General features: G+C 37.4%; 1 protein-coding gene across 4 annotated transcripts in view; it reads right to left on the bottom strand.

Moving 5' to 3' along the window:
- Positions 1-414: 414 nt before the first annotated feature.
- The window catches only part of plcb1 (phospholipase C beta 1), a 79329-nt gene continuing 67097 nt past the window's right edge, over positions 415-12646 (bottom strand). Inside the window, exons 28-33 of one of the 4 annotated variants that reach the window (XM_061254501.1) lie at positions 12233-12309; positions 11509-11598; positions 11296-11353; positions 10808-10894; positions 8822-8849; positions 3334-3556 (exon numbers count right to left, since the gene is read on the bottom strand). In XM_061254501.1, the coding sequence (XP_061110485.1) occupies positions 3471-3556; positions 8822-8849; positions 10808-10894; positions 11296-11353; positions 11509-11598; positions 12233-12309 (426 nt within the window). In that variant the 3' untranslated portion in view covers positions 3334-3470. Of the gene's footprint in view, positions 3557-8821; positions 8850-10807; positions 10895-11295; positions 11354-11508; positions 11599-12232; positions 12310-12646 lie in introns of those variants that run through there. The other 3 variants (XM_061254493.1, XM_061254510.1, XR_009709556.1) reach the window with 3 other exon arrangements.

Below are 12646 nucleotides of genomic sequence, written 5' to 3'. Positions count from 1 at the left end.
AACATGTTTTGTGTTCAGAGATGTGTGGTTATTCGAGATACTGTCACCTCCCCGTCAGCTTTGACCAGTCTGGCCATTCTCGTCTCACCTCACTCATTACCATCCGCTCCCTGGATGTATGTTTTTTTGCATAATTCTCTGTCCAGAGATTCTTGTATGTGAAAATCCCAAGAGATCGGTAGAAATACCCAAAACCAGTCTGGCACCAACAATAATTCCAAATTCACCATCGAGTTTCTGCCACATGATTGGCTGGTTAGATATTTGCATTAACGAGCTGGTGTGGTGCACAGGTCTACCCAATAATGTAGTCAGTGAGTATATATTTCTGTTGTCGACTCAAAAAGGCAGCTTTTTTCAATTTTATTTCAAAGTTAATATTATATTAAGAATATAAGCAAATATGTACAGGAATGTTTCAATTTCGTTTTTTATTATTATTTCCTTTGGAATAATGATGAAAGCACATTAAATCAAACATGGAAGTTATCATGCCACAAAATTGCATAGAATACTTTTTATTCCTTTTACAAAATGTTTCTGTCAATGTATTTTAGGTCAAATCACTTAGAGAGCTATTACATCATAAGCAGTTAAGACCAGTCACAGTCTCACAATATCCACTTACATCTAAATGTATTTTACAAGATCCATATTCATTTCAAAACCCAATCACAATACAGGGGCCACTAAAACGTTAATGCTGTATATTCAGAAAAGTAAAAAACAATAGAAATATATGACAATGACAACTTGAAATAAACATGTACATATCCAACCTAATATACTGTATTTATAAATAAACTATAAACACTTGTCCAAAAGAAGACATAAAAATGGCATTTGATAAATAAAACCTAAACAAAGGTAAATGCCAAGCAGAAGTTTAGTGTAAACATTAATAATGCACACAGTCCATTAAAACGGATGGCTCCAAACATTGACAGTTCACTCAAAAATGAATTTTTTTACATTCGACATCTAACATGGCAAGATCTTAAAGGCACAGAACTGTCACGTCAATAAGAACATTTAAATAACAGATTTTCACAAAATTTGTTTAAACCTCATTCAAGTAATTTTAAAAGAAATGATAAAAATGCCTAAATAAAAATAGAATAAAATGGTCAAAACAACAAAAAACAATGTCAGCAATTTCTTAAAAATGTATATAAAAACCCCTCTAAATCATTTATACTGGATTAATATTATGTTGTAGAATTTATTGTACGTGAACATTTACTTATCGTGTTACTGGGAGTTATTCAAAATTGTACTTTATTGTACATTTAATGTATTTTCTATGTTTGTTAAAGAAAAAGGGCACATGAATTGAAACTTTTGCATGCATAAAAAGGTCAGTTAGACAAAACTACCACTGATGTGTCACTTCAAATACCAAAACCAAAAGTTTAGCTCATAGTTATGTTAAGTGAACAACCGCATTTATATAGTTGTAGATGGACTATATTCCGTTTTTGAATCTTAACTGATTAAGTCTGTGAGAAATAATGTTCAATACATTTAAATGTGCAACACAATGGAATCTGTTAAATACCAATGATTTTCTACACAGTTTTCTTCTGAACAGTGCAGCATTCTACATTAATCTGTACACTTTGCCTTTTGGAGGACAGCATTCCCAGATACATACAATAGAATATTAGACCGCAAGTGCTGCCAAATGAGAGGGGAAAAGTTTGGAGGTGGCTGGGCAGGTTAATGACATTATCTCATTTTATTTTAATAGTATGTAATGGCCTTGCATTTTCATAATCACATTTTTGTAATGCTACTGTTAATCTAACTGAAGCTGCTCTTCGATCACTATAAAAACAAATGTGCGCGTACGGGGGCTCTCAGTGAATACGTTCGCTTTCCCTTTTAACTCTATCGAAGAGGAATATTCTGCTTGACTGTTTCTACTAATTATGTGAGGTTTATGCAAAGTCATTTTTGGTACCAATTTACAATCCCAAGAGCTGTACCACTGGCAGCTGACAGCCATGCCATTGCATTTCATTATTCAAAACAAACAAGAACTAATAAATAAATAAATAATTCAATAAATTAATTAATAAATAACCCATTACAGTTTACGTTTTTTTGAAGTGTATAAAGCCGGAGAAAAGAGGAGTAAAATATGACTGTACATTTTAGGTTTACCGTCACTGTTACTATTTCGAGAAATAAGTTATTATTTATATATATACAATGTTGTTTTTCTGCAATGCAACTTGCTCAAGACATACATACTGCAGTTTCGTGATTTCAGTTGATTAATTCAGCTGTATATGAACTGTGTTCTGCTTAAAATCAAAAGATAGTTCATTCCACACTACAGTGTCACAGATACAACAGTTCACCTGTACACATATCCACGTACTAACGCACACAGTATTTACCCATGCACATCTCACAGTCAGAAACCACTAAATCCGGAGCAAACACCGAGGATTTCAAACTGTTTGGATCATATAGAATAAACCATACAGTATAATATTGTTAAAAAATGTAAATGTTAATGAAGATTTTGAATACACACAGAGAAAATAAAAAGGAGCATCGTCAGCAGCAGCCGTACGCATATACTGTAAATATATACCTTTAAAGAGAATTCAAAATGTAAGATGCCAACAGAGCAGGGCTCCAGTCCAAAGAGGACATCCGTGTGGGTTCAGTGCAAATATACAGTGTCGTATGAGCAATGTGTTTCAGAGGGGCAGGTGTGAATCTGCAGTACTCCAATGGACTTAGCCTTTCACTTGAGAAACACACACATACACACACACACACATGCATGTGTGTGCATGCGTACATACACACACATAAGCAAAAAGCCTGGCTTAGCCAAGACGATCACACCTAGCCTGTTGTTCATAAACACCCATTTATCAAACTAGGCTATGGTAGAAGCAGATTTTTCTCAGAAAGAAAAATGATAATATGAAAAGTATTTAAGTATATGTAGTGTTTTACCATGTATGGCACATAATCCCAAACAATCTGATTATGACCCCAATACAGTAAAAGATAATAATAATATGGAATTGACCACACTGCTACCACACTGGTTACTACTCAATCATTATGGAAATGTGAAAAGTAAACAGTTCTCTCTCCGTCAAATAATTCAAGTAATTTCCTGTGATCCGTGGTTAATAAGTAAAGACCCCTGCTCCCGCAAAACTGCAAGTAGCCTGAATAATAAGAAAAACAAATTGTAAAATGTTAATTAAACAATATCCGTTACATAAACAGAAACTAGCCCAAGGTGCAGTAGGGCGGTCTAGTGCGGTGGGTCCACCGCTTTCTCTGCAGTGTCTTCGTCTGTGTCGTTCTCTGACTGGCTGACCTTGTGGTTGGGCTTTTCGATATCATTCTCCAATTGGTTGGCCCTGTGGTTGGGCTTTTGGAGTGTCTCACTGGGAGAGGGGCCGCTGAGCTCTTCCTCCTCACTGGCCTTTCCCCTAGTGGCCTCCTGCACAAACTCCTGGATCTCCACCGGCAACCGACCCAGCTTGTCTTGATATTCCTGGTCCAGCTCCGTCTGCAGCTGTGGACAGAACCAGAGCGGTCAGTCATTGGTCCTCTGCCCCTTCCCAAGGGATCCTTTCCAGAGACAGGGAAAAGGGGCTGGCAATTTTCACTGAAGGGAAATGGGACCTGCAACCTTCGTGAATTAAAATAGGTTACAAGATCAGGAAATGCGGGGCAAATGTGCATCTCCAAAGAACATCTTCTGAGAGACTCATCCCTCACAAATACTGCAAGATTCACTCCCAGAGGCATAACGATGAAGAGATTAGCTCACAGCAAGACTGAACCCTCACAGATAAACTGATCCCTCACAGAGATATTTAACACTACACAAATGTATAGGTTCTGTAATTGCAGCTTTGGAGTTCTCCAGAAACAAAAGTCTAATAGTTTTTATTGTAATTTTGAACAACTTCTCACTGTGTAATAGCATTGAGCGCGTTGACCAACCATGATTTTGAACATAAGGACTCAGTGATCCTTGTTTAAATAGCAAATACCAAACCATTAAAAGTCTCTGGCTGTCCAAAGGGAACACACACCAAGTGGTATCAAACCTTAAGAGAGGTGAATACTAAATCTGTTTGTACTTGAGTGCTTACATGACAGTTATTTAGCTTATGCTTTTATCCAAAGTGACTTACAGTTGATTTGACTAAGCAGGGCCAATACCCCTGGAGTAATGTGGGGTTAAGGACCTTGCTCAAGGGCCCACAGCTGGACAGATTTGGTTACCTCTGGGTTTGAACCACCAACCTTCTGGGCTGCAGTCAAGTAACATAGCTAACAGGCTATAGACAGCCCCACCCTATTCCATCTTTCCAGCCATGACACACCTCAGGCCTGTTCCTCCAGCCCCTTACTTTCACATCACTGATTCCAACCATCGTTACAATTATGACAGTATAATTCTGATTAAATTATTGTTTCAGTGCTAATTTTGCTGTTTAACTACCAGAATATATGTCAGGGGAGCCTGATAATTAAAGCAGAGCTGCAGGAAAGAATTATGTTCTTGTGACGGTCTCATCGTGACTTCCAACCCACTGTCAGAATAAAAGCTTTATAATAAACCATTTCAGATTAAAAGGTGTGAAATTAGGATTCAAAGTCAAGATTCCTGTGGACGACATCTATCATTTGGACTTAAAATTTTAGTGACAACTTTAAGGCAGCACCCAATTTATTTTTATATGACACTATCAGGAGTTCTGCAGCTGTAATGAGATGTACAGGGAGAACTGAAAACTTAAACATGGTGTTACATGCTTGTGTGTGACACAGTATGCATTTTTTCATATGGGAGTTCCTGAATTCAACTTGTGTGTATGTGTGAGAAAAAGAGAGACTCTTTTGCATAATGTTTGTGAGTGCACAAACAAAGAATGAACTTTAAACAAGAGATGTGCATTCCCTACAGAAAATGTGGAGTGTGATTGTGGCAAATCGGTGGACTATTGCCACTACTGCTAATACTATGGTGTTTAAATATTTGTACAGGTGTACCTAATAAAGTGGTCACAGAGTATATGAACTAAATATTTGCATCTACAAGCTGATGTACAGATGTACCTAACACCACAGTCTTCCAGGAGCACACAGTACATTTGCATATGAATAGTGGATTAGCTGAACTAGTAGATTGAGGCTAGAGTGTGAAAATGTGAAATGTTCTCAAACAAAAAGAGAAATACCACTGAGAATCAGTATGAAACGCTGAACATTTCAATGCATGATATCTGTATGTAGTCCCTAAATTGAGCGACTAATGGCAGTTTAAAAAACGTGACAATTTTTTTTTTATTCCAACTGTCACCACTCTAGAAACTGAACATTCCGCCATTCATTCCTACGGGACTTTTTTCCATGGAAAACCTTCAATATCTCAGAATTTAATGGGAATATCAAAACGCTCTAAACAAGTACACTATTTGGGACAAAGCTGGACATTTTCCAGTTGGCTTAGTGTCGATAGTTCAAAAACTATGGGAGGAGTAAGCGGACAAAAAAATGGTGGAATAATGAATACAATTTTTGGATAACACTAATTAATTTAATTCATCTTTGTTGTCTCAATCGTACAGTATCCGGATGTAAAGAAAAAACAATGCAAAAACAAGGTGAAGGTCAGGATCATCTGAGAAACACTGCAATGCATTTTGGTTAATTAAAATGCCTAAATGAGTGCAATATTCACCAACAAAATTTTGGATTTTATATATGACCTTCTGCCAGCTTATTGCTCCTCAGCAGGAAAGCCCAATGAGTCAGGAAAGTCATTGTTACAGTATATCTATATATTTTACCAAATTAATGCATCACTCAGTGAGCACATTATTAGCTATTCATTAGACTTATTTTTTAGACTTTTTGATCTTCTGCTTCTGTAGCCTACTCAGAGGTTTGACGCATTGTGTGTTCAGAGATTCTCTTCTGCATACCACTGTTGTAATGCGTGGTTATTTGCATTACTGTCACCTTCCTGTCAGCTTTGAAGCTGGCCCTTCTCCTCTGACCTCTCTCATTAACAAGGTGTTTTTGCCTACAGAACTGCAGCTCACTGGAAGTTTTTTGTTATTTTCTGCAAACTCTGCAGATTGTTGTACATGAAAATCCCAGGAGATCAGCCATTTTTTATATACTGAAACCACCTTATCTGGCACCAACAATCATTCCATGGTCAAAGTCACATTTTTTCCCCACTTTGATGGTTGATGTGAACATTAACTGAAGCTTCTGAACCGTATCTGCATGATTTTATGCATTGTACTGCTGCCACACGATTGGCTGATTAGATAATTGCATGAATAAGTAGGTGTACCGGTGTTCCTAATGAAGTGCTCAGTCAGTGTATCTCTAGATACTGTATGCAGTTATGTTCTTATGGTGTAAATGTATGCTGTTACCAGCACTTCCTTTAATTTCATTAATTTAAAAGGAATCGAATTTGAATGAACAGAGAAAAGGGGGATGGTGGTTGGGGAAGTCAGTCATGTGACCTACTCCCCCTTTATCTGTCAGAGACACAGCACAGACCCCGGAGCATCCTCCTATCCCTGCTGCTGATGGCAGGAACTCCCCTGAAGGCAGGGAGGAACTCTTTACTGACCTTGCTGACACGTGGTTCTTGATGGCCAGTCCTAACTACTTTGTGTAATGTGCCTTTCAGAGAGGTACTTAACCCGATCCGCTTGGGTAAACATCCTGCTGTATAAAGGCGTATGATGTGAGAATGCATGTGAAGTAGGTCACTCTGTATAAGGGCTTCTGTTAAGCAAATACAGTCCAGCACATCCTTTTACCAAACCTGAGATGTCTGCTCTCGATATACACCTGTCTCAGGGTATCAATCTTCAAATGGAGAGAGGCATTAAAGGTGTTAAATTCCTACTGCCATGGAAATTGTGTGGAAAAAAGCCAGGGTACAGTAACTGTACAATTTTAGAACTAAAAAATAGTCTGTGTACTGGGACCTCTAGTGGTTAGAAATTGTACATGTAACAGATGCTCTAGAGAAATATTATTAGGGAGGTGGGGGCATTGAATTTGAATTGTATTTGCAAAGCAAATCTATGTGTATTTACGTTCAAAAATATTTACATAGTTGAAAATAACTCAGGAGAGAACAAAACTTGCTTAAAACAGAAAGGTATATTTTTCAGCTTTCCAAATGTTCAAAGTGCCATTTATGTAAATTATGGGATGGGCAGAGGTTCCCAAGAGCCTGGTGGTTTTAAGATTTTTATGTTATTTCTGCTCCTTTAATTCAGCAAGTGCCAGCTCCAGATACCTGCCCATTGTTAGTATGGTACTAGGCTGAACCACAATGAGTCGACTTTTATTGGTATTAACCAATAAAAATGCTGTGAGTAACTAATGGCAAGAAGACCGATTTCCTAAGTGACATCCATGACAGTGAAAGTCTTTAATACGTACAGAATATAAAATGACATTTTATGCTACACATTAAAAAATATTTTTTTACTGAAGTGTAAAAATAACCTTGAGACACTAACAACGTGGTATAATAATAAATACAGAAATAACTATGAAATAAGAAACACACCCCAAGCAGACAGGTAAGGGTAGGCGGGTAGGGGTGTTGGGGGTGTTGGGGGTTTTGGGTTATAAATGCACTTATGCAGAAACCACATGCTCCCATAGCAGGCTGACACCAACCCACTGAATCCACATTCCAATTTCAGAGAACATTAACATGCTTTCTGGACCAAAACACCACTATTCCAACAGCACATCATAATGGTTCATTACTAGTGCTGATAGTAGCTCATTATGGTGTCTTGAACAGACAAATACTGTAAGTACAGATGGAGTGTGTCATAGTTAGGAAGGGTTTTCTAGAAGCAGACGGTAACTGAGAATTCTGACTGTTGGGGATGTGGTGAGGTCATTCTCACAGCAAGGGGGGGGGGTGGGGATTTTTATATCTCTTCCCAGCAAACATATCCCACAATGAACATAGCAGCGTTCAATCTTACCACAAAGTGCTTTGTCCTAAACTCTTCTGAAATTCTTAAAATCATTAGGTCAGCTGCTACTAAATGAAACCATGAGTTAAGCCATTGCAGTGAATGATTAGAAATTATGAACTATTCATCCATTCAGGATATACTCTTCCATACCACACAGTGCAGGCCATAGGTATTTGGACAATGATACGTTTATACTTTTGGGCTCTTTACTCCACACTGAATTTAAAAACAAAGAAAGTTAAAAGTAGAGACTGTCAGCTTTAATTTGCGGATATTTACATCCATCTCATGTGAACCATGTAATTGTAGCACTGTTCAGTTAATATATTAAGCTTGATGCATTGCTTTTGGGAAAAGTGCTATATAAGTAAAGTTATTATTATTAGCAGTAGTATCAAAACCTGTGACCTTCTTATTGCCAACCATTAAGCAAAATTACTACCCTATATAAAAATGATGGTTCATAATAATGTGACTCAGAGTTAAGGACAGAGCGCATTGTAATTGGAGTGAACCTAGGCTTCACACAGATGCCAGCCCCGATTCCAAACAGCAGAGTCATCAGCACAAGGAGAATGCAGTCACTCTCAACCCCCTTACATGTTCTGGGCAGGGTCTCTGTGGGGGGTTGGGAGGGGTGGGGGAAGGGTGGGCACAGACAGGCTGGCAGAGGAGGCATAACCATAACCAGTCCAGAACATAAAATATCTCAAAAGCAGAGCTTTTAGCATAACTGTGCTTAATACTAATGGGATGATTAACTGAAGTTCAGATGCAGTAAAGCTTACCTTCATCATCATCAGATGAGTTGCCCTCCTACAATAATAATAATCATAATAATAATAGTAATAATAATAATAATAATAATAATAATAATAATAATAATACATGCTGATGTTTCAGTTCCTATTCTGCATTCCCACAAGACTAATAATTTTACAGTAATATCATAAAGATTCTGTATTAGTTAAAACAAAAAATAATTGACAGTGTATAAGGACTATATGTCTGTTTCACAAATCAACTACCATGCATCAGAAAATGTTAAAGTGTTAAACAAAACCCACAAAACCCACCCACCAAAACAAATTAAAGATATCTTAAAAAGTTAACCCTATCCACTTTGCCCCCTTGTGGTTGAGTCGTCGATGCATATTTATATCATACAAAAAGATGTGACATAATAAAGCAGCAAAACGGTGTGGTCAGATTATTAAAAACAATCTCTGCTAGCGAGAACCATTTAGATGCTTATCAGCCTCTTATTTGTAAAGCAGGGCGATAAAATGATATCCTCCCCCACACCACACTCACGGTTTATAACCCTCACTTCAGCAAAGACAATAAAAGGCATATTCTAACAATCCTTGATACTATTTCTCTACATCAAACAATGATGTTTCAATATTAGATCAAAAATATACAATTCAGAAGTAGCATGAATAAACACATTGGTTTTTTTATTCTTAGGTCACTTTTATTCCACGTGCAGCCAAAATATTTCTGATTTGGCAGATATATTTTGTTTTGCAAATTATTCAAAACCAAATATCCTACCTGGTAATGAAGCTACGACTGTTTTCTGACTAACATTGAAGGTTTTTCGAGGAAACAATATTTTTTCCGGGACTATACCTAAGCGAATGCCGTCTTGAACTACTACTTATTGTTGCGTAAATGTATTGCTAGATCATTTTAGGAGCGAAGTAATGTACAGGGTTTCCAATCCTTTCCAACAAGATATAATGTGTCATATTGAGGTGACGGACACTTTAGGAATGTTGCTGCGTATAGATGTCAGTATACAGAATTTGTTCAGATTTCAATATACAGATGTCGTAATTACAGGATTTGAATTTGCTATAGATAAACCTCTAATTGTACAGGGGCTCTGGTTAACCTATTTTTTTAATAAATACATTATGGAGATCTTCTTGGACACTTTGGGCATGCTTTATAAAAATATACTCTCATATATGTGAATAAAACAGACGTAAACCTTAATTTCTTTTACATTTACATTCTTTACATACATCCTTTGCATTGCTTTATCATAAAATCTGTTTTAATAGAAAAATAAGCCTTTCTGATCATTCATGTGCATGTACAAAAAGATATGCAGATGTTTTGTATTTTGAGAGATTTGGGGTGCATCTGGGAAATTCTGGGAAAACTCATGTGGAATTTGAATCTTATATGCTGATCTTTAGCATATTTTGTACACAAGTTGATATGAAGTTTGTGCATAAATATGAAGCAGTTCTGGGTTGGTCCTTGAATTTGAGATATTCAGTGCTAAACCAAACTTAAGCCTTTTGTAAAAAAAAAAAGGTTCATTTTCATTTTAGTGTATCTTTTGTTACATTACATTACATTATTGGCATTTGGCAGACGCTCTTATCCAGAGCGATGTACAACGAAGTGCATACCCATAACCAGGGATAAGTGAGCTGAAAGACCCTAGAGGGAAGTACAATTTCAATTGCTACCCGTACAACAAAGATAAGGACCAGGGCCTATTATTTTGTGAACATTGTATGTACATGCTCTGACATACATTTGTTCTGTCTCAAACTTCTGAATGGTACAAGCTTCTTCTTTAATTTACGTCTTCAACCACATGCAGTAAATATTTTTTGAGTTATTGAAGCTTTTATAGGACAAGTACAAATTAGGTGGAAATTGCCCGCTATGGGAGGCAAAGTGGAAAGTGTTAAGATACGTTCCAAAATGAGGAGGAAAGGCAACAGCTAGCTCCCATGCACTGGGTTTACCTTTGGCTTTTCCTCCATGATTTGCTGAAGAACATCTTTGTGTTTTTCCAGAAGCTTCTCTTCTCTCTTGGCCTGAGCCTCCTCTAACTGAAGGTCAAAAAAGCAAAGAGATTAAATTGTATTCATGTTTACACTTAGTGTATAATAATAAGGATAAAATGTTTTTTAAATGTATACAATTAATAAAATATCATTTATGTCAATAATCACACATCATTATGACAAAAATTGAATTACTGAAATACATTTGAACATTCATAAAACAATAACTTCAAAATGAATTAATTATACGCTAAAAATATAGAAGTAAAATTGCTCAAATAACTTGCAGTTATGTATTCCCAATGGTAAAATATGTCTGACCAATCAGAGGGAACTGTCGGTATCTGTGTGCATGTGCTGACTGAAAATGTTGTCTGCGTGTGGATTCCATATGCGGCATCTGGCTCCACCTAGTGTTGGAAACAGGTAATCCACTGAAGCCTCACCCGTTTGATGCATTGCACAACTTCATTCACATAGGACCGGTTGATCTCTAGCTTCTCTCTGGAAAGAGGTACAGATGCTTACAATGTGAGTGTACACATCAACCATATAGAGGAGCAATGCCAGCACATTCTCTCACTTCCTTTCTCTTTCTCTGTTGCCCTTTCTCTCTCTGTCTCTATCTCTCTCACACACGCAAACACACACTCACTCACTCCTCACTCAGATGTTTCTCCTTTGATTTGGCCTCAGTCATCATCTCCTGTCTTTTCTTGTCCATTTTCTTTTTCAGTTCTTTCTTCTCCCTGTAATAAAATTTTTAAAACTGCATTTGTGACAATATCTTTCAAAGTCAATATTTCAAGAATGTGCTTTTAATCTTGTATACGCATACAATCAGTGACCACTTTAATAAGCAGTTAGATCAGACCTGTACAGCTTGTTAATGCAAATATATAATCAGCCAATCATATGGCAGCAACTCGTTGCATAAAAGCATGCAGACGTGGTCAAGAGATTCAGTTGTTGTTGAAACCAAACATCAGAATAGGGGTGGGGGTGAGAAATGTCTAAGTTACTTGACTGTGGAATGATTGTTGGTGCCAGATGGGGTGGCTTTAATATCTCACACAACAGTCTACAGTTTAAAGAAAAAGGTGCAAAAAACAGCAGCAGTTCTGTGGGCACAAACACCTTGCTAATGAGAGAGGTCAGAGGAGAAAGGCCAGACTGGTTCAAACTGGCAGGAAGGTGACAGTAACTCAAATAACCATGCATTACAACAGTGGTATGCAGAAGAGCCTCTCTGAACACACCACACATCGAACCTTGAAGTGGATGGACTACAGCAGCCGAAGACGAATAAGTCCCAAAAAATAGGTCCAATAAACACCTAATAAAGTGATCACTGAGTGTATGTAATTACTTCAGATAACATACTTGTCACAAATGTCTTTTAATTTCTTCAGCTGGTTGCACTGGCTTTCTTCAGCCACCACAGTCAGCTTCTCCATGAGCTGGAAAACACAAGATGAGCATGAAATCTGGGTGTGATCTGACTGCTTCTCTTTCTTGTGTTCCTTAGTCAGGTCAACTTGAATGACGTGTTCTCTTAGGTCAGGGGACAACAAGGGCCGATCTGTTTCAAGACTTTGTGCCAACTTCTAGTCTTAATTATTTAACTGACTCAATCATATCTTATCTGACATGTGTAACGACTACAGCTGCTGACTACAAGTGTATCCTAATGATTCTACAGTGCTCAAGCACAGGCTTGAACCAGGGCAATTTACAGAGCTGTCAGGATTTAAAAGCAAGGCAATTGGTTGGAGCAAAAACCAGTATGCAGACTGG

Source organism: Conger conger, chromosome 1, assembly GCF_963514075.1.
Source record: "Conger conger chromosome 1, fConCon1.1, whole genome shotgun sequence".
NCBI classification, from domain to species: Eukaryota; Metazoa; Chordata; class Actinopteri; order Anguilliformes; family Congridae; genus Conger; species Conger conger.
This window is presented reverse-complemented; position numbering and strand designations above follow the sequence as displayed.